General features: G+C 40.5%; 1 protein-coding gene across 11 annotated transcripts in view; it reads left to right on the top strand.

Annotated features, from left to right (window-relative positions):
- Positions 1–22,143, top strand: part of MAP3K9 (mitogen-activated protein kinase kinase kinase 9) — a 77,841-nt gene that overhangs the window by 38,209 nt on the left and 17,489 nt on the right. The window contains exons 5-13 of one of the 11 annotated variants that reach the window (XR_004777608.2): positions 1,050–1,290; positions 2,061–2,183; positions 2,911–3,064; positions 6,712–6,824; positions 7,475–8,290; positions 9,489–9,826; positions 13,998–14,117; positions 15,197–15,319; positions 16,425–19,893. Coding sequence is in view for 3 of the 11 variants with exons in the window: in XM_035539704.2 (XP_035395597.1) it covers positions 1,050–1,290; positions 2,061–2,183; positions 2,911–3,064; positions 6,712–6,824; positions 7,475–8,290; positions 9,489–9,970 (1,929 nt within the window). In the remaining 8 variants the exon portion in view is untranslated. Of the gene's footprint in view, positions 1–1,049; positions 1,291–2,060; positions 2,184–2,910; positions 3,065–6,711; positions 6,825–7,474; positions 8,291–9,488; positions 19,894–20,521; positions 20,642–22,143 lie in introns of those variants that run through there. The other 10 variants (XR_004777607.2, XR_007708341.1, XR_007708344.1 and 7 more) reach the window with 10 other exon arrangements.

Raw genomic sequence — 22,143 nt, 5'->3', positions numbered from 1 at the left:
AAAAACTTTGCAATATGGTTCTTTATGCTTGAGAAGCAACCATGCTTGGTGGAAACTGATGGGAATGGCCTCTTCACGATGTTTTCTTTATTGATTTTTATGTTAGAGTTGGGGTTTGTGCTATTTTATGATGCATGACTTGGAAAGGTTATTTTTAAACAGTTTAAGTCAATACTGAGGCTAACATATGTACTTACTGAACAGGAAAGTAAGGATTAGTTCTTTTCAGAATTAAAAATAAATGTTGCAAAATGGGTTCCCATGTACATGGTACCCTCCAGTGGTGCTTGAAAACACATGCATGTCAGGATATCCAGCATCTTTTCTCATGACCTTCAATTTAGGATTTAGTACCTTTTTACAAAGTCACAGAATGTTTGAGGTTGGGAGGGAGATCTGGAGGTCATCTGGTCCAGCCCTGCTGCTAAGGCAGGGCCACCTACAGCAGGTTGCCCAGGACCATGTCCAGGCAGCTTCTGAATACTGTGTGTTTTCTGAATAACGTGTGCGTGCCCATTGCTTCTTGTACTGTCACTGGGCGCCACTGAGTAGAGTCTGTCGTCTTTGCACTCTCCCTTCAGGTAATTATACACATTGATGAGATCCCCCTGAGCCTTCTCTTCTCCAGGCTGAACAGTCCCAGCTCTCTCAACCTTTCCTCATAGGAGAGGTGCTCCAATCCCTTCAGCATCTTGGTGGCCCTTGGACTCGCTCAAGTATGTCCATGCCTCTCTTGTACTGAGGAGCCCAGAATGAGGGACAGTACTCCAGGTGTGGCCTCACCACAGAGCAGAGAATTTGGACATATATTTTTAAAGAAATTTTAATGCAAAATGTTAATACTGATCAGAAGGGCCTTGAATGGCAAGTGCTGAAGTTCGTTAGCATTATTTTTTAGGTTTTTGGCTTTCAGCTGAGCCTTTAAACAGTGGTGCTAGCAGTGCAGTGAACGTAAGTCACTGCTGCTGTACCTTCAGAGTGGGTAGTAGTAGTCTAAATGCCCAGGTCATGAGGTAGCTTTTCTTTTCTCCTTTCTGATCGCCCTGCAGGAGCTTCGCACGTGGGAAGAAGAGCTGACTCGTGCTGCTGTTGAACAGAAGAACCATGAGGAGTTGCTCCGAAGGCGAGAACAGGAGCTGGCAGAGCGTGAGATTGATATCCTGGAAAGGGAGCTCAACATCATCATCCACCAGCTGTGTCAGGAGAAGCCCCGGGTGAAGAAACGCATGGGGAAGTTCAAGAAGAATCGGCTCAAGTTAAAAGATGGCAATAATATCAGCCTGCCTTCAGGTTGGTGGTGCGGGCAGTGTCAGGCGAAATGGGAGGAACAGGTGAACCTGTAGCTTTGGTGCCTCCTTTGTGCTGACACTTATGCATTAGAAAGTATTGGATGTACTTTGGGAGAAAAAATAGCTCTGGCATCAACAAACTAAGTTTGATGCTCTTATGGCTAGCATTCCCCACAGGCAACAGTTCAAAGTGTACAGGAAAAAAAAGTGAGTTTGAGATGTTACACTGTTAGTTGAAAGACTGTATATGGCTCATAGCAAAAATTTTGGTGTTGCAGTTTAGCATGTTACTGCTCAAAATGATCAGTTTAATAAAGATTGTACCTTTTTAAAAAAAAAAATGTTGCTGCTCTGGGAATATTTTACAAAATGCAGCAGAAACCGTAAGCTACTGGATTTTCTGCTGCAGGAATCTGAAAAAAAAGTCAAAAAAACATGTTGATAGCTGTGAGACCACAGCACTACACAGCTAGTTCATATGTGAACTCAAGTTAACACAAAAGTGATCTCTAATACAACCCTGAAAGAAGTGTTAACTCCTGGTGAGGTGTCTGGGATGTCAGAGCATCTTCATGAATGTGAGCATGTCTTTGTCCCGAAGGAACTGTGTAAAAAATGGGCAGCAATTAGCTGTAAAACTTTAGTTTTACATGGGTCCTGTAAATTTCATGCTTTGAAGGTTATGATAAATGATTAATTCTTTTTTCTTATATTTAAAAAAATGTAACTCTTCCTGCTTATGTTTTGATTTTTTTTTCTTTTGATAAACAGATTTCCAGCATAAATTCACTGTGCAGGCTTCTCCAACGATGGATAAAAGGAAAAGCTTGATCAGTAGCTGCTCCAGCCCTCCTGCAAGTCCTACCATTATTCCCAGACTCAGGGCCATACAGTGTAAGGAGCTCAATGTAGTATTGAATTTGGGAAATGTGCAGTCTGTCAGCGTGGTAAGATGCCAAGATTCCATATCTAGGACAGGACTGTAAAAAATGTTCCTAAAATGTTGGCCTTGTGCCCTGCATGTATGAATTTAGAGAGAAAAATAGTGTGTGTTGGCAAGTGGGAGTGGGGAGTTGGGTTTTGTATTCTTTGGAGTCTAAGCCTCACCTGTCTTCTTGAAAGATTGCTGCTGCACTGTACAGAAAATACATTCCTTGGGTGTACAGGCTGATCTTTAAAAGACTAATTTGCAGAGTAGATCAGTGAAACATAAGTGATTAAGTTACTGATGGAAGGACAGAAAAACAAGGATGGTTGTCATGAAAGTGGTGTTCCCATAATAACACAGAATTAGGGAGATAAATGTGTACTAGAAGTATGAAAGGAATGTTAGCTAATGTGCAGTGTTTGTATCGGCTATCATGACACTTGTGTTTCTGGTATCAAACTGGTATTTCTAAAAAAGAAACCAGTGGAGAAATAAAGCCATAAAGCGTGTCTGCAGCAATTTGAACGGATCTGGTTGTTAGATTAGTGTTGATACATGCTGAGAATTATGTGAAAGAACCCCAAATGAACACTTTCGCTACTATTCTTCTTGCTTGTGTTCTTTGCGTTGTTTTGGGACCAACCTGTTTATCTTTTTTTTCCCATTTTCCCACCGTTTTTCTCACTTGTTTAGTGACTCCTGCTGAAAGCAGTAAAACATGGGGACGAAACTCAGTCCTTCCAAAGGAGGAAGGAGAGGAAGAAGAGAAGAGAGGCCAGAAGAAAAAAGGGCGCACGTGGGGACCAAGCTCACTTTGTCACAAGGAGCTAGGTGCAGGAGAAGATGGGTAAGAAGAGAGGGCCTGGAATCAGACTGGTGTCCGGGTTCTGAAACTGGTTATGAGCTTACAGGCTTACAGGAGTTTTGCCTGTCTTCTTGCAAGCACTTTTCTGCTTACAGATTTGCTGTACCTGAGCTATTAGAGATCCAAAACAGAGACCCACGTTGCATTCAGTCCGTTGGTAGAGGTCCAGTACAGACCTGATGCTTTTGCTGTCCGCTATTACCTTATGTCTATTTTTAAGCAGTAGAACTTCCTTTTATGCAGCTCCTTAGCTGTGTAAAACTATTTCTTTTCTGGATTTTCTTTATTTTCAGGCTCAACTTACTGTAATTTCGTATCATGTCTGCAAATATTTATTTTACAATTCTCAACTATAATTTTTAAAAAGATTTTCCATGATGCTGTTTAAAAAGTGTCTGTAGAGCCAGTCAAACATTGTCTTTTCCAGCTTTTTTAAAGGACACATGTACCTTGAGTGAATACATATCTGCAGAAAATCACTTTTAGGACATGAGTTGCACCTGGCCCTTTTCTATAGATTCTTGTTCTATGGCACCTTTTTTTTTCTGTGAATTATTTCTACCCGTCCTCAGATTATTGCTGAAATGCTGCTTAAAACAGAGGAATATTTTAATGATCTAAAACCCATGAGAGGTTTGAATGCCTCATGATTTTTAGCAGAACTTGAAGCTTTTTCCACTGCTAAATTGATTGACTTTTTCCATACTTTTAGCAGGGAAAATAAGATAACTAAGAATCTTTTCTTTAATATTGTGTGTTCAGGTGTGAAACTTGTAGCAAACAGATGTTTATATAATGTATCACCGCTGCAGTATTCTTCAGGAGGGCCTAAATCTAAGCATTCAGTGCTCAAGAGACATTAGGATAATGCCCTCAATAATAGGCTTTAACTTTTGGTTAGCCCTGAAGTGGTCATGCAGTTGGACTAGAGGATCTTTGAAGGTCCCTTCTAACTGAACTGCTTTATTCTATTCCAGTGACACTAAATCACATTCTTCATTCAAAACACTCTTGACATGTGTTAACAGGGCAATGTGGAGGAAGCTTCTTTGGCTGCTGCCTGTACTTTATCTGTACTGTAGACAGAGCATTGCATTCTTCAGAATTAAAACATGCCATATTTTACAGTCATTAATTATTCAAAAAAATATAAAAGGTCAGGAGACTACTGAAGCTGGTAGAGAAACACTTCAGCCTTGAAGTGTTTTAGGAATTAGGGTAATAAATCTTTTATTCTGTTTTTCTGTTCCTTTCTGTGCAGTCTGAAGAACTGAACTGCTTTCGAGCACAGACAGCTGGAAAGGAGTTACATGCTAACTATGGCTGCTCTTAAAATTATCCTGTTCTCTTGAAAACTGTGGTGATCACCACCTTTTCCAGGAAGGCATTGTAAGGCCATTGCATTTTGCAAAGTATCTGAAATATGATAGCGTTACTGAGAGGGCAGTGTGGTTAACATACAATGAACTCCAGCTTCTCACTGAGAACATGCCAGACTGCAGATTATTGAAAAGGAATAGGGTTGCAGTAAATATTAGTACCTTGGTCGATAGAGTGCTTGCTATTCTTTCTTTTTTTTTTTTTTTTTTAAGTCTGATCTGGGAGAACAGGGATTTAAAAAAAAAAAAAAGTTAATTGAAGAGCTAAACTTAGCATAGAGAAGTCCAGTGTAAGCTTTCCCCATGACACTGCTGGTAACAGCAGTGCTGCTGTTCCATCTGCTTATGCAACTCTGATGAAGCCAACTTGAATCTACATCTTTACCATCCCTTTCAATGTATTTTCCATAGGATGTAATCAAAAGTTTAGGCAGGAATTACACTATAGCAATTGCTGTGAAATTCTCTAGCATGAGTTAATTTACCTATAATTAAGTAAAGCTAGTCACGAATTGATTAGAGTCATTATTCACCCTCTGCATTTATCTTTGAGCATAAGAAATATATACAGCAGCAGAAAGTTGTAGCATATTCTCAAGGATATCCTCTGCACAGGTCTTCAGGGTCTCCTGGTAGTGTTTTATCACATAGCTGAGTGTAGTGTGGAGGGAATAAATTGCGAGATTGTAAAATCATGTGGCTCGTCTTTCTCAACAAGTAGGATTCAGTACTGTGCTGTCTGGATTCAAGTTCATAGCAGGGTACTACATATGCCAGAATGATTAATGTTGGGAAAATGATGAACTTTTTTGAGACAGGTGAGAACTGTATGGGCTGCTTTTTGTGTAATCTAAAACTATTCCGGAATATTGGAAGCAGCGAGAACTTTTGAAAAGTAATGTCTATAGAACGGTGATCAACCAGCTGAACGTGTGCTGAATCAAGCTTAAACCTTGTGACCTTGCTATAGTAATATAGTTTGTCTGATGACAAGCATGGCTTTCCAGTTAGGTAGAGAATAGAGGAAAAAACACATACTGAGTATGTATAACCTTGAAATCCTGGCACGGAAGTCATCTTAGACATGCAGAATGATTCTTGTGAAAAATGAGAATCATGAGAGAGTTCATTACAATCCTTCCCTTACAGAGAAAGGAGGATATGAGCATATACAAGCTGTCTCTTTTCAAAGAACAACACAAGTTAGTCATGTGGCTAGAAGAGGTTTCTCCTACTAATTTTTCAGTTCTTTCAGTAACAAAGAGATGCTATGGTATGTCCAGTTGGGATCATTCAGACTATCCACAGATATTTTTGTCTCCTTTCACTTCAAGTTCTGACTGCCCGAAGTGCTTTTTAGGCTCTTCGCCAACACTGACGTGTTTCACGTTGGAGTTTGTAGAAAGGCACCATAGATATCCCAGTTCAGAGAACCTTAATAACCGAAGAAGAAAATGTTGTTGACTTGTTGATGTGTCAAAAAATCATGCAGCTTACTGTGTTTTTTTCTGATGTCATGAAAGTATTGCAGGGAACAAATAGGATGGTGATAATGAAGATCTATGAATGGGGACTACTAATAAGCTCAGGTGCAAAGTAAAATTCCTTTAAACTCGGATGACTTGAAAGCAGGGATTTATTTTGTGTTTTTTTTTGTTTGTTTTGGTTTGATTTTTTGGCCTATAACTAAAAAGCAATGGCATGATATATGGTGTTTAGTTACCTATTTTTCCATAATCTGCAGCTTATGCTTTTAACTGCCTGTACTTCAATGCAGTGTTTCCTTTAAAGGAAAAGTGTTGGGTCTTATAATACAGAGGCATCTAAGTCTGCTGTTTTACTGACTTCGGTGTATTGCATTCCCATTAAGTTATCTTTGATTTTCATCGTTTATTTGTGTTTCACGTGGAAATGTTTTTGTAGATATTTTTTCCCTCCTCCTGCTGAGCACTTTTTGTACCTGTCATGGTAGGTTTGCCTTGATTTAAAATGAAAATATCTAATTTCTGTAGTGGTGCTTTGTATTATTCTTAATTCGTAGCTGTTGTTTAGCATAGCGACCAAAAGATCTCTGCTGATATTACAAACGAGGGAGGTGTTGTAAAATGCCTTGCTATGGGAGGACCTTAAATCTATGTAATTAAGGTAGATACATGCATGACCTAAGTAGAGCAGTAGAGAATATAGAAGGAAGGAATGAAAGGTTATTGTCAGCATTGTACATTTTATCCTGTCTTTCTTTTATTTCAGTCTAAAAGCTCTGGTAGAAGGATACAAACAGTGGTCATCCAGTGCACCAAACCTAGGGAAAATCCAGAGAACTGCACCTGCTTTTCCAGGATTCACCAGCTTAGCGGAGATGGGTAAAGGATTTCCCTGGACTTGTTACTCTCATCTCCACTTCCGTTCACATTTGAATGAACTTTCCATTTCCTGACCTTTACCTGATATCTTACAGCAGTATTTTCATTTTGGTGGCATCTGGCTTTTCTTTATTCTGTGTGAAATAACTTTCTCCTTCTGGATTTTCTGTTTGTTCATCTCTGTTCTTGCATTTCTTATCTGTCAAGCTGACAAGGTTCTCTTAATTCCCTCTTAACTCCATGTTACCTTTCAACTCCTTTCCTGTTAATATTTAGGTGAGCAGTATGGTTACACCTTTACTTGCTGGGAGAGATCCTTATCATTTTCCTACCTGTTCACTCCTGACTCCCAAACATATAAACTTTAGAAATAACTGAAATGTAGATTTCTTCTCATATGCTGTTCCTTAATTGATCCTGAACAGATCAGCATGCCAGTAACTTCCACTATGATAGCGTTTTCCAGCTACTTGTCTCGGCTTACCTGTTTGGAGACAGTAGTTTGTGTTTGGCAGTTAGTGAATGATGCTTGTGATGAGAAGGATGGTTGCATCTTCTGAAAAGAAGTTTCTCATATGTATTTGTAAGACAGGGAATTTTGCCCGTGAATCTTATATCAATGCGAAGTATTTCTTGTGTTTGCTTTTCAGATGATGAAGACAGCGAATGTCTTAATGGGGAGGGCAAAGTGCACCCTTCACCTGGGCACAACCAGTCATACCTCTGCATCCCATTTCAGAAGAATGAAGACTGGGATGGGCCTTCTAGTGATGCCAATGATGAGTCCACCCCTGTGAACTCTGCTACTAGCACCCCACAGCTAACACCCACCAACAGCCTCAAACGTAGTGGCTCCCACCACAAACGGTGCGAGATTGCCTTGCTTGGCTGTGGAGCGGTGCTGGCTGCTGCAGGCCTGGGGTTTGATCTGCTAGAAGCAGGGAAGTGTCAGCTGCTGATTGAAGAGGAGCCAGAGCCACCCAAGGAGGAGAAGAAAAAGCGTGATAGCATTTTCCAGCGAGCTGGACGCCCACGCAGGAGCACTAGCCCACCTTCCCGAAAAATCTTCAAAAAAGATGAGCCCATGTTGTTGCTAGGCGAGCCATCCACATCCCTCACCCTTCTTTCCCTGTCTTCCATTTCCGAATGTAATTCCACCCGGTCCCTGCTGCGCTCAGACAGTGATGAGATTGTGGTGTATGAAATGCCTGTCAGCCCTGTGACGGTCAAGGCTCCCTTGCCAGCCATTAACAACCCATTAGTCAATGTCCAGATTGAGAGGTTCAAACAAGACCCCAACCAGTCCCTGACTCCCACGCATGTGACGGTCTCTTCCCACACCCAGCAAGGCGGGCACAGGCGCACACCTTCTGATGGGGCCATCAAAGGGACTGGACTAGTTGTCAATGGGTGCCCAACCAGTGGATGCCCTTCCAGTAGCTGTTTAACTGGAGCACTGGGAGCAGGTAGGTTTTCAGCCATCTTCCTTTTCCTCTTCAGAAGAAGGGCCCAAACAGTATAATTACAAGTTAGGAAGTAAACGTGTTGCTTATACAGCATCTGTGGTGATGGCCAGTTCACAAGAAGGGCTTGTGGATGCTGACTTTACACAAATAATGAATGGAGTAATGCAGTAACAATCTGTTCCATTATCTCTACACCAATGAACTCTGCTTCACAATGCTGTGAGGTAGAGTATGTTGTTTCTTAGACAAAGATGATATCAAGGTACAACTGCTGTTCATTTTTAGAAGTTCCTCAGAATTCCATCTGTTGCCTTTATACACTTGTTTGTATTGGTGTTACAATTTCAAAGCAAATTCTAATCCTTACGGCAGTGAAAACTGAATCTCTTAAAGTAGTGTGGGGCTGAGCCACTGTTGCTCTTACTGCTTTGCAAGCAAGAGGGATTTTCCTAGGTAGGTAGTGTTCTGCTTGTTGCAGTCTTTAGGAGTGGCTGTGACTTGATAAGTTAATAAATGCTTTCCTGTTTTTCTGCCCTAGTAATTTAGGGAAAAAGAGGACTAGAATATGAAATTAAAGCCTGATTTAATTAGACTTTTCCCAATGGTAGAACAAAATATGAGGTTGTCTGTTGAAAGGCAGTCTGCAGTAAAATGTGGGTTAATGCAGCTGAGAACACTTATTAAAATACTAATGAAAGTTTATCTTGTGTTTTAAAAACAACCAAACAAAACCAGGAAGTGTCCACAGTAGATTTTGTTAAATGACTCTTCCAGGGAATTTGTCCAGCTCACTGCAAACAGGTGTCGCACATCCTGCTGTGCAAGTGTCTCCCTGATCCATTCAAGCCATTAACGGTAATGTACCCTCCAAAGGATTTGGAGAGTCCTCACCTCTGATAGGAGGCCAAATCCATGCTCTCCAGTCTGAGGATGAAGAAAACAAATCAGGAACGAACAAAATACTTTGCCTATGCTAGGCAAATGAAACAGGTGTTCCACAATGTGTTGAGAATGATGTAGGAATAAAGAAACCAGTTATTCGCTTCAATCTTGAAGATGTGGAGGTTGTAGATTCTGAATGGAGGCTTTCTGCTTTCAGAATATTTTCACAGTGTACATACAATAAGATCTGTTGGAACCTTTTAGCAGTGACATCTAACATGTTTCCCTCTTCTTTCACCTTCTCCGTTTTGGATAGGTGTATTAAAAACACCTAGTCCAAGTAGAGATCCAAATGAGGTCCCTCGCCTGCCAGACCCCAACCTTGTTTTTCCTCCAACCCCGAGACGATGGAATGCACAGCAGGACCCCACACTGGAAAGACCCAAGACGTTGGAGTTCCTGCCTCGGCCTCGTCCCGCAGCCAGCCGACAGCGGCTTGATCCCTGGTGGTTTGTGTCACCCAGCAATGCCAAGGGTGAATCTTCTGCCAACAGTTCAAGTACTGACACTCCGAGCAATCTGGACTCTTGTTTTGCGAGTAGCAGCAGCACTGTGGAAGAGAGACCCGGACTTCCTGCACTGCTTCCTTTCCAGGTGGGTCTTCCTGTAGAGGAGCGGACACTGTTGGACATAGATGCTGAGGGGCAGAGCCAGGACAGCACCATTCCGCTATGCAGAAGTGAACTTAACACACACAAAGCTGCAGCATATGAACTCAAGCAAGAATTCTGGTCTTAGTATGAAATCCACTGGGGACAGTAAGCCTCTCTAAATTCACTCCTACTTTTTGCACTGAGAATGCACTTTGAAGACAGATGAGATGGAGGGATGCTACAGAGATCATATGGTGCTGCCTCTGCTGAAGATGTTGTTCGACTGCCTGATTGTTGTCTGCAGTTGGATGTAACTTAGCAACTCAAAGCTGCTGACCTTTGCTGTGGGGTTTTTCTGTAGTCTTCCCTGTCCTCTTACTGCAGTTTGTATCTGCAGTAAGCTAAAATTATCATATCAAAGTCTTTGTTACTGACCTTATAGGATTTGGCACTTGCAGTAAGTATACTGGTATCTATCCTGGTATTAATCAGTATTTTCAAAACTCAAGTACTATAATACAGCAGACACCAGTGTTTATTTTCCCAAAGATTCCAGGACAGAAACAAGTTGTTATCTGGAGACTACCTTCTCTAAAATGTATCATTAGAAAGGCCTGGAAATCGTGGTGTCCCCACTGAAGGAGCAGAAATAATACACTTGCTTGCCCCATTTTGCTCATGTGCTAGTGCAAGGTGGAACAGATTGCTGAGGAAGGGCATGGCATCTCCATTGATGGAGGTCTTTGAGAACAGTCTAGGCTGTTGGGAATGAGTAGATAAGTTGATCCTGGCTTCAAGGTGGGGTGTGTGGACTTTGATCTCTTGAGGTCCCTCTCAGCCCTATTTTTCCATGACCCTTTGCTTTCAAAATGATGAAGGGGAATAGTATGACCATTCACTCTAGCTTGCTTTTTTGTTTTGAGCTTTAGTTCCATCAGCCTCCTTTTTTTTTTCCCCCTATATCGCAGGCTCATAGTCAAGCTGCCTCAGCTTTGGGAAGGGAATTGGCAGGAACTCTTTCTTTAAAGCTGTGTTGGCTTGCAGAAGTAAGTTATGTCCCCTCGTTCTTTTTTTCTTCCTCTTCTTCCTCCTTTCTTACTCTTTTTAAGGAGTGGCCCTTGAAACCCAAGACTGCTCTTGTGCACACTGATATTTGTTGAAGGCTCTTTTGAAATTGAGACTTGTGTTGTTAGTAGTTGGATTGTGCAAATAGGAATCAGAACATCTGGATTCTGTCTTATTTAGTTGCTGACTCACTGTGTGACCTTGGGCAAATAATGTAACCTCTCCGTGCCTGAATTTCCCCATCTGTAAATAATAGGGTTAATACCTACCTCACGGGGGGGGATGGGACCTATGTAATTTGTATAAAGTCCTTTGACATCTTCGCGTGGAAGGCATTATAGACATGTAAAACACTTTTGTTTAAATCTGTAAAAACTCCTAACTCTGGACAAGTAACAGACCCCTCTCTTGCAGGAGGAAGTCACACAACTAAGGTGTGCCTATGATCACAGTTTTCTTTAGAGACTGCAAGTGTGTCTGTGCCCAACAAGTCTATCCTACAGCTTTAATGAGAGCTTCACTCTTGCCCAGTTTCAGCATTATACGTTAGGGATGTGGCCTTTACGCGAGATTATTAGGGTAGTCTGCTTTATTGCAGGGTACAGCATATCTGTTTAGTTTTTTGTACAGATCTCTGCTCGTTCTGCTAATCTGCTAACCATTTGGGTGCAAATGACTGACTTCATGGTGCTGCCAGTGTTGCACTCACGCGGTTAGGGAAGTCTAGCCCTGTAGTGCAGGCAGTGTAGCTGAAGGCTTTCTTGCAGCAGCACAGACAACATGATTGTTCAGATGTTTGCAACCTTATGTTAAAAACCAGCGTGCGTGGGGAAATACTGTCTTTAGTTGTTTTTTTGATTCTGTCTGAGGGCTAAACCCAGCATGTTGCCATTGGTCAAGTGCACCCTTTTATCAAGCAAATACAGTGTGTCACCACAGAGAAAAGTCACATTTCTTTGCTCATCTCATTCCATGAAACTTATTTAATGGCAGAATTACTCTTTGCCTATTCGATTGAATGATCCAGAGTTAGCCTAGATGATGTTACAATGGCAGCTGAAGCTGGATGGACTGCTGACTGCGTAGGCAAGGTACTCTGGTGTGGGGCTAAGAAACTTTTAAAAAGAAAACTTACGTTTCTGGCACTTGTGTTAAACGTTGGCCTTTAGCATTTTGGGTTTCTTAAACATGAGGGTGGGGAACCCCACAAACAGATGATTAATTTCCATTGTGCTATAGAAACAAACTCAAGGAAAGAAGCCTGGTCAGAAGTTGGGTCAGAGGGACTTAAAGCAAGAGATTAAAACTACCGAGTTCTCATGGTCTCCCTTATCCTTCTAGAAAGTCTGAAGCAAAACTGGATCAGCTGTTCTGAAGAGTTATACTTTCTGTGCAAAAAGTGTCACTACAAAAGTCATAGGAAGCAGCCTCTGCTCTCCAAAGACATCATCCAGAATAGCTCTTTTGCGTAGGAAAGTTAAAGAAGAAACAAAATCCTTTCCTTCTCTCTCACTTCTAGATAATCACTTGGTGAAGGTGGTGTGTAGCTAACCTGTTAGAAGTATTTTGTTCCAAAGAGCATCTTCCCTAACACCAAAGGGACAGCAAAGGAACTGAGTGGGCAAGCTGACATAGAATTTAAGGATCCGGATTAGGGTTTCCAGTTTAGATATTCCATATTACAGAGCTGCCAGAAAGATTGGGTAGGACCATAATGCTTTCCAAATGTTCCTTGGATGCAATTATCTTAATTCAATCTAGCATGTGAAATAAAACAAGGTAGTCTCTTCGAGCATCGACCCATAAATGAGTCTTCCATCTGTGATCGGTCCCTGGAGTAGCCTGAGGTATCAGGCACGAGGTGTCTGTTGTAAAACATAGCTGTAGTCTTTAGCAAGTGGTGGGATATTCTCTGACAGGCAGAGGGCTCTCAAGGCAAAGAGTTGTCAGGTATTTACTGTATGCATCCTGAAAGCTGAGGCCGTGTGCATGTTAAAGCCAGGCGTAACCTTTCCCTATATCCATCTTGGCATGACATCCTGGCTTGATTTCTCTCCTGCCTTAATCTGTTTGTTATTTTTCCATCCCAGCTGTGGGTGCTGAGGTTCCCCAAATCCCCAAAAGAGTGCTTCACTATAGTCCACTAGGTACTGAGAAGAAACGAGCCAGTCAGGAAGCTCAGATCTCTTTTTTACTGGTTATTAGTATTCCCGTTTCTCAGTGAGACAAAAGTTTCATTATTGACATACCTTTCTAGCAGTGTTCTTGAGAAAAATGGTGAAAATCTTGCTATAAAAATAAATATATTTTTTCTTTAAATACCTGAATAAGTTGCACTTTTTTGCTAAGAAGCAGAAAAGGAGAACACAAGATCACGAAACCACTGAGCAGTTTAAAACAATGAGAAAAGAATGGAATAAAATGTGTTAAAGTAATTACAGGGCTCACAAAGAGGAAATGACATTTTGTAACTGATACTAAGAGTAGTAAGATTGTTGCTGTGAAAAAAATTGAGTTTGGAAATACATATGTATTTTCTTTAAAATAGTTGGCTGGCAATATATGTCACTAATTTATGTAACTGATTTAGGAATTTAGAATATTTTTGCCAACCCTTCAAAATACGCCATCCCTGTATTCTGTTTTTCCTGTAAAGTTGAGGGGAAAGCACAGATGTAGCAACAATGCAAAAAAATACAGTTTTTTTACTAAATTTCTAGTGGTTTCACAGAAATTGAATGTGGGACATGTAGAGAGAAGAAAGCTTTTGTGTCAAAACTAAGGCGGTAATAGTTATGGATTTTTTGTAATATTGTTGCTTCCTATGGACTGCACAATGCTCTGTTTTGCCATCAAGGAGGTCTCATCTCCTTTGATCCTTTTCAGAGGTGCAAATGTAACTTTTTATAGGTATCTTTTTTCCTTCAGATTATTATTGCAGTGGGTTGATATTCAGTATGGGGCAGGGAACCTCAATGAAAATATTCTTTTTGTAATGGTTTTCTAACAAAATGAGTATTTTCAAAGTGAATTTTTCATTATTGATGTGGAAAGACCTGTTCTGGTTTGGTATGCTTTTATGATGAAGTATTTTTCTGTACCTCTAGGAACGGGAGTAGTTGCCTTCCTCTTCATAGCATGCTGTTGTCTTAAGACTTTATGGACAATACTGCGTAGAGATGTTACTTCGATTGTCATGAAACTGGATACCTCTCATTCTGTTGAAGGTGAGGCAGTAATGATTGAGTAGAGAAAGGTCTTTACCATCTGGAGTGTTTTATTAAGGAGAAAATGACAGGAAACCTCCTAACATGAGCCACCTTTCTATCTTTTACCTAACTTTTATTTGAAACTTAATTCATCTCTGTGGGATGAATATGGGAACTGGAGACCCATTAGCTGTATAGAACCAAACTTAATACAATATCCCCAAATTCAGTGTTAGCTTGTTACTTTTGTCAGTAATTTTAAGCTAGTATCAATGTTGGTTTTTTTTCTTTGGGTTTTTTTGAAACCTTTCCTCTTGGAAAATGATGCTTATTGCTTTCTAAGCTTTTCCATGCATTTTGGAACTACTCTTAATAACTCTTCAACTCTGTGGCAAATAGGAAGTTATATCTTGCAGTGATATATGTCCTTCTTTCAGCTTCAGTTTTTTCAACATGAAACAAGGAAACCTATATTTGGAAATGAAGATATCTGATCCTTGTTGCTACAGGATAGTTGCTTTGCTTCAGTATTTATAACTCGCTTAAGGCTATAATTTGGGTAAAACAGGATACTAACTGTGAGGGGAGAGGCATGTGTTAAAATACAGTTGCAAACCAGCAATAAGTACAGCGTGTATGTTCAAACAGAACCAAAACACACTCATGCTGTCATAGAGGATAACGTTAAGGTTTCCTAAACCTTTGGTTCATTATATAATTAAGATATCTTTAAGAAATAATGTCTTCCTGTGTTTTTCTTTTAAGTTTACTATGGTAAGATTAGAATAAGGTGGTTGGCACAGCCAGTGGTCTTGTATCTAGCTGGAGAGAAGGTATTTTTAATCAGATGTTTATCATTTTTCTATTTCTGTATCCAGTATTGTGGTTTAGATTTTCCTTTTTTGTTGTGGTTAGCAAACAAAAGAGTCTTAAGAAGAACTTGTGTTTGTTTCCTCAGCTCTGCTTTCACAGTTTCACAAAACAATACTGAAATGCATTTATACCTTATTTTGCTGCTCTCTCTTATGAACACACTAGTAGAATGTCACATGCTGCAGTGTTAATGTGCATTTGCTTTTGTTTTTTCTCTTGCTCAGCTTTTTTAAGCAGCTTTGCCATTGGTCATAGATGAATACAGCTTCTGAAATCGCCTACATCAGCTTTATTTTTGTATTTTAAAAACATTCATTCCCAAACTAAGAAGCATGCTTGATTATAAGGTAATTTCCCACTGGTGACTGGGTGGTGGATCTCATGTAGCTACCAGACGACTTCTTGTTCCTTCCTAACAAGTATCCTTTTTTTTTTCACTAGAAAATCTTCAGCACTTCATCAGTGTTGTATACAAGAAACATGTTTCACCTCTTTCTGTACATGAATTAAAAAAAAAAAAAAAAAAAAAAACTTTTTCGTTTGGTTCCAAATGACCAGGAACAGCATTTTCCTACTGAGTGTTGCTTTTTGGGCTGGTCTTTTTTAAGCCTGTGAATCACCTATGTGTATTTTAGGTGCATCCGTATTCCTAGGTGCCTTCTGTTTCACATGCATCCTTGCTAGGGCCTTAGGTTGTTTTTTTTGGAGGGAACTCTTGGAATGATGTAGCTTTCAGTACTGTAGTGTTATCATACATCAGGCCAAACACCAGCACTGCAAACATTTTGTGTCCTCCCATTTGCTGACTTGTGTACACCCCGTGGAAACAAATGCGCTATCATTAGCTCTCCTTATCTCTTGGTTAGAATTCTAAATACATTATTTCAGTGGCTGTCCCTATCCCGTCTTAATCAGTTATTAATTCTTGATACTGTAATATTATGGGGCCCAAGACAGAAAACAACACTTGTTTTAGGTGTTCTTTGACCTAAAACATTTTCAAGGTAGAAGCATAAAACTCAGCTGGGGGAAGTGAAGGTGGAAGTTGACAGAAAATAGCCAATACATGGGTAAAATTATTATTCTTTTGTAGTGAAACAGTCAGGATAGAGGATACTAGCTGCTTGGTAATCTCTGGGCATCATAGGTAAGTTGGGTCCTAAAGAAGAATTTGAGGATTGTGTAGTGACTTTGTTTCTGGTTGTCTTTATTTTACCCTGAGCTACCTCATTTGTAGAGATGGAGTGTGAAGAAAGGGTAAGGGTGTTGGTTTTTTTTTCGCTTTTTTTTTTTTTGGCAGGAATTGTTCTAGGTAGGCAGTTGAGGCTGGAATGATGAGAGGACAGAGGAAAACACTTGTATTTGGCTCTCTGACACTCAGATTCCTGATGGAAAAATAAAACCAGCGGTTCAGTTTGATAAGTTAAGGTTATGCTTGCTTTTACTATATAGGTCTCCAAAATAAACAGTAAATGACAAGGCAGAGGGCATGTTTCCTGATGGTTTTCAACCCATGGAAGAGCTGAACGTCTGCAGTGTGGAAAGGTGGTAATTTCATATTGGTCACTGCTGCTGTTAAAGGTGAAAGTATGTTTTTTGAAACAGATCTTTTTATACTCTCATATTCTTTAAGTGAACCTGTATGCAGTCTTGTTTCCCTGTATTCACTGTTGTTTTCCTAATATATTTGATTTCAATACAGTTCTCATGTCTGAATGCTAATAATGTGCAGACAGTCCAATATAGCTAATACTAAGAAACCATGACACATTTTTAGTGTGTAATATAGTGGATTTATAAGCTTGAAGTGGGCACATGTTGGGTCTGTAGCTTATGGGTCACTCAGATGCTAGCCCAGCTAGCAAATGGAGGCTTAGACCAACCAGATCTGCAGAAGGAATGCCAAAGTTGTATTTGCTTAGAATAAGTTACGTGAAAAATAATAATGCTGAGGAAAAATGTTCCTTCATTACTCAGAAGTACTTTTCTAGGATCTTGTCCATGCTTGGAGTTTAGCTTCCAGCTAGTGAGAGCCCACATTGTTTTTAAAAGTAGTTGGCTGAAGCCCCAGCATAAGACCAGGATAAAGTATTTATTTATGCTGTTTAGGAGTGATTAGCACTGTCTCTTTGTCCTACCTTGATTGTTCCGATGTAGCATTTTCTTGAGAACAGATGCTGAGGTTGGGTAAAACTAACCTTCTTGTCTTGAAGCAGGAGAGGGGAGAGACACGGGTCTGAGAAAGAAGAAACATTGCTCTAGCCATGTCCTAATGCTTTTCCCTCTCTTAGTAGCAGAGGTTATAACGGAGCAGAAAGACATACCAGTGCTTTTTCAGGCTTCATTGATAAGAATGCTGCTAACATGAGATTTCAGTATATAAACAAGTTCTTTGGGAACCCTTGTAATTGGTTTCTTGTCATTGAGTTTCAAAACAAATGGGGTCTCTGATTAGTGTTTGGCTTAGCTCAGTTGCACACTGATCTTCTTGAGTTTAACTGCAGTTGGAGGAGAACTGAGCTTTTTCCTTGGGTTCTTCTGGAATTTCATAGATGTGGCCGCTTCTCAACTTGGGGGTAAGGTATTGGGATGTTTCTTCCCAGGCACAGTTTGTGTCACAAAATGAGTTCTCTTGATTGATTGCCCAGATATCCATAGTCAGCTTGTATTTCTGTCTTGCATGCTTTAGTGAGCAGCTCTTAAAATGTCAACATGGTTAGCACTCGTATCTGAATAGGGCAGCTAGTACCTCTGAGCTGATTTTTCACTCTGCATCTAAAGCAGATGTTACTGCATCAGTTCTGCCATTGCTCTGTTTTCAAGGTTATCTTGGCAACCGTAACATCCAGAAATCCTAGGCTGTAAAGAACAACTCAGCAGCAAAAAAAAAAAAAAAAAAAATAGAAAGCATACCAGTGTTTGCCGGTTGAGCAGTTGAGTTTGGCCAGTGCTCTTTACAGGGAGTAAAAGCCATTTTTGTGCAGCATAAGTCCGTCTGAGAGACAGCGGAATTCCAAGTGGAGAATATGCCTAGGTCTGCTTAAAATCAGTGCCCCTCATAGTTGTCAGTTTTAATAAGAAACCATGTAAAACTAAGAACATCTAGTAGTAAAAATGTGTATTTGGGGCACTCTCTTTTAACTAGAAGGGCAAGAGGCTTCAGTTCAAGGAAGCTATTCATCTCATAATTAAACATCACTGGAATCAATTGAATGTATCTGGGTCCAAATACACAAGACCCCAAGTCAGCAAAGCTATTCTAATCTGACCTGGGGTGTCTGTAGAGATTAATGGTGAAGGACCAGCCTCCATACTTTGTCAGAGGAAGTTCCCTCACAACTTTCTGGGTTTGATTGCTCTGACTTGTGTGGCCTTTCCACGCCTGCATTTGCCATGCCTGTTTGACTGCTAATTCTTACCATAAACAAGGGAAGCTTTGAGAGAATGTTCTGACACAGGAGGGAAAGAGCAATGACTTCGGCACTAGCAGATTGCTAGCTGCAAAGGGGCAATAAGTGGTGTGTGGAGGTTTTATGTACAAATGCTGGTGTTAAACCTGAGGCCTCTTCTCAGTTTTGTTTTTCCATTTCAAAAATGCATCCTTCCAGGCTGGTGGGCAGACCTGACAAGTTCGATAGTGATCAACATCCACCACCATTGTTAGGTTCTTGGGTTCTTGTTTGTCAGCTGTTGGCCCAGCATTTTGTGCTGGTGTGTATGATTTCTTTGCTATAAATGCAGAACAAGCTGGGAATTTTGGAGATATTTTGCGTGACTTAAGTTTAGAGGCTTATATGGAGTGGGGAGGGCAACAGTGGTAGAAAAATCAGGGAAACTACCTGTGCTTTTAACAATGTCTCTTCTGTGGCTTTGAAAGTCCAAGAATTTCTAAGCCAGAGAATGTATTTCCTCCCTCTTTTTATAAGCTATGTCTTTCTTTTGCCTTATTAATTGTGGATCTGCTCCTGCTTCTGTTTAAATCCAGCTGCAAAAATCAGTGACCTGACTTCCTAGGTACAATGTTGTAAATCTGAAGAACCAGGTGAGTAGATTACTCCCAGTGTAAGATCATGCCCACGTGTCCATTCATTTGAGGTATGGGATAGTTCCTGCTTGTGTTGAAATTCCTTTATGGAGCGTGTTAGGTACTTTGTAAGAAACTCCAAACTCTGCAGGACTGGGATTCATCTTACGACACTAAGTATTTCAGTCCATTTGTGGAGACCTCCTGTATGTCTTCTCTTCTGTTCATGGTGTTCAAAAGTCTGTTGCTATGGAAGTAGCACCTGAGGGTGTGTTTTGCCTGAAGAACCTGCAATGAAGCAGTTGCATTAGCAAGTGGTAACGTACCCCAGAGTTGAGTAAACTAATGGAAGCCACCGAGTTTTTCTTGTTTGTGTGATGAAATGTTGTCAAATGAAGTGATTTGTTGGAGCCTTCCTTTAACCTCTGTACAGCAGTAAGCTTAGGGGAAAATAAGATTGCATTATTTTTTAAAAAGCTTTATTTGTGACCCGGCCTTGTTGCCTCTGACCCTCTTGGGCTTAAATAGTTAAATTATATTAATGTCCAGTTTGTTTCACTGTAGGTAACACATCAACTGAATACTCTTGTGCATAATCTACTGTATCTTTCCTCTGTTCTGTGTCAATGTATTATGTGTATTTGGATTACAGTTCTTTTTTTGTATTAAATTATTTTATGTTATAGAACAATATTTAAGCAAAGCAAAGAGCTAATGAAAGTTGTTGGCGTTCTGAGATTTTTTTTCTCTTTGCTTTTTTTTGGATGTACTGTAAATTGTAAACCAAGGATGCCAAGCAGGCTTGGTTCAATGGCTAAAATTATTGTATTACAGTGTAATGCTGATCTAGGCCTTGTCTCAACACTAGAGCACACAGACTTGAATAAAACTGTTATAAAAGTGATCATCTTTAGGTCTGGAGTTCTTGTCTTTGTACTTCAGATAATTTTGAACAGGTATTTAGGAAAATGGTGTCATGACCTTGCTATGAGGAACTCATATTCTTTTCCCAGTGCCAGCACAGGTTTATTTTTTTGCTAGTCATCTTGGTTCTGATCGGCTGTTCCAGCCCTGTTTGTGCTAAACCCCACACAGTCTAATATCAGACTTGGCACACAGTGCCTGTCTGCTAACACACTTCTAGCTCTGAACAGGGTAATTAATTGCATACCATTTTAATTAAGGTTAATATTTCTGTTCTGTTAGCTTAAGATTTTTGTACTCTGTATTTAGCATCACAGCCAGAAGATGTATCTGAATGCCTGGATCTGGGGCGAATGCAGTAACACATTTTTTGCATGATGACATTTAACAGATGGTTTAGATTCACTTCTGATGCAATGCCTTTGTCCTTGCCACCTTACTGAATAAGGGTCTGTTGCTGGAACCAGCATCCCTTCAAGATCTTTCATTTACTGCCAGTGTGAAAGACTACATGGTTTTGATTCCTAGGTTGTGTGTTTGAGTCCTGGACTACGTGCTGTTGTCTGATATAAAACCATCATTTAACTTTCTCTTTTTTAAGGAATGTAGCTGCACCGATGAAGGGCTATGCACTACAAGAGCCTGTGTTCCACAATTTCCTTTGAGAAAAGCTTTTTCTCTAATGTGATTATGTGCAAGAAACCAGACAACCTTCCAGCAGGTATGGAGACTGGAACAATGCATAGATAGTATCACTGACTATATTCTATTCAAACTGCTATAGTGGTGTTTTTTGTGATAGGCTGAGAAGAGAGTGGACAGGCTGTCAATTAAGTTTAGTTGAAAATAATGACATGCACAATTAGTTGCCTTTTCACTCATTTTAACAAGGGTGTCTTGCAATAGATTGTTTCAAGCATCCCCTCCTTCCCTCCAATTCCTGGATGCCTCAGTCTAAGACAGGTATTTCTACCTTACTTCTGTAATGTTTTGCACAATACATTTCTGTTGTAAAAGAATCAGATTTTCTAGCTGGATTTGCTTGCCTGTCACAACCATGAGGTTACTGTAATGTTCAGGCTGACCTCATCAAGAACAAAAATCTAGATGCATCATGGCAGATAAATTTCTGCTAGTGAATGCAGCTTCTGTAGAAAACGGCAGGAACACAAAGCAGTGCAGCAGAACATAAAAATAAAGTTTTCTCAGTAGAGGAATCTAAGCAGTTCTTGCAGAAAGTGAGGATCCTAAATGAAAGCTGCCAGGGTCAGCACAGATGCAAAATAAACATGCCAACAGATGTTTTAGGCTGAGTAACTTAGTTTTTCTTTTGGTGATGCGTAGGCAAGGGTTGGGTATACAGACTCTATGGCACAGATTTTAGTTGGCCTTTAGCTGTGTATATATATGTACACCCAAGTAAGCAAATCATCACGTTGTGTTACAATATTCCTTGATGACGTGCTGGGAGTAGCACATGTAAGTGGTGCTTTGGAAGCCCACCGCATACCTTGATGATACTTCCAGTAGCCTTCCAAGACCATGCACATTAATAGGTGTGGAGGCTCTGCAGCTGGGGCTGCTGGAGCAGTGCTCACAGCCCCCGCTCCCCCTGCCTGTCACAACCAGGTGCCTGCTCCCTCTGGGTGTCTGGACTGCCCAGCCTGGGCCTGAGTTCTCATCAGGAAAGTGACAGGACTCTGGGAAATGACTCTGAGGCTGGTGGCTAGGTCCATGCAGGTGTGCAGGGGGATGGCTGCCTAGCCACAGGTGAATCAAATGTGCAAATTCCCCTTGGTGGCCTTCCTGGGTCTCACACCTAGCTCATATCCCTCAAAGATCCCCTCCATCTGCAATTACAGGTGTGTCACTGCCTTTGATTTTTAATACAGATCAGTGACAGTGCTACTTATTTGCCCTGTGCAAGGAGTGAACAAGGGTTTAATCTGCGTCCTGACATCAGGCTAGAGTTGTAGGTATGTGCATTAAGCATTTTATAGCTAGAGGGACAAACAAAATATATTGTTTTGAACGTGCAAGGTGTACAGGATTCATCATCTGTGATAAAATCTGGATTAATTTCATGCCCATGACGCGGTAGGAAAGAGTCAGCACTAGATCTCCCTGAAATTCACCATCCTGCCTCCATAGTTTTCTTCCTTTGTAGTAAGAAGGTTTTTGGTGAACATAATGTTGCTGCAGCTAGGAACAGGGCTTAAAATA

This window comes from Cygnus atratus, chromosome 5 (assembly GCF_013377495.2).
Source record: "Cygnus atratus isolate AKBS03 ecotype Queensland, Australia chromosome 5, CAtr_DNAZoo_HiC_assembly, whole genome shotgun sequence".
In the NCBI taxonomy this organism is placed as follows: domain Eukaryota; kingdom Metazoa; phylum Chordata; class Aves; order Anseriformes; family Anatidae; genus Cygnus; species Cygnus atratus.
Note: the sequence above shows the minus strand (reverse complement) of the source record. Positions and strands in the feature narration are given on the sequence as shown.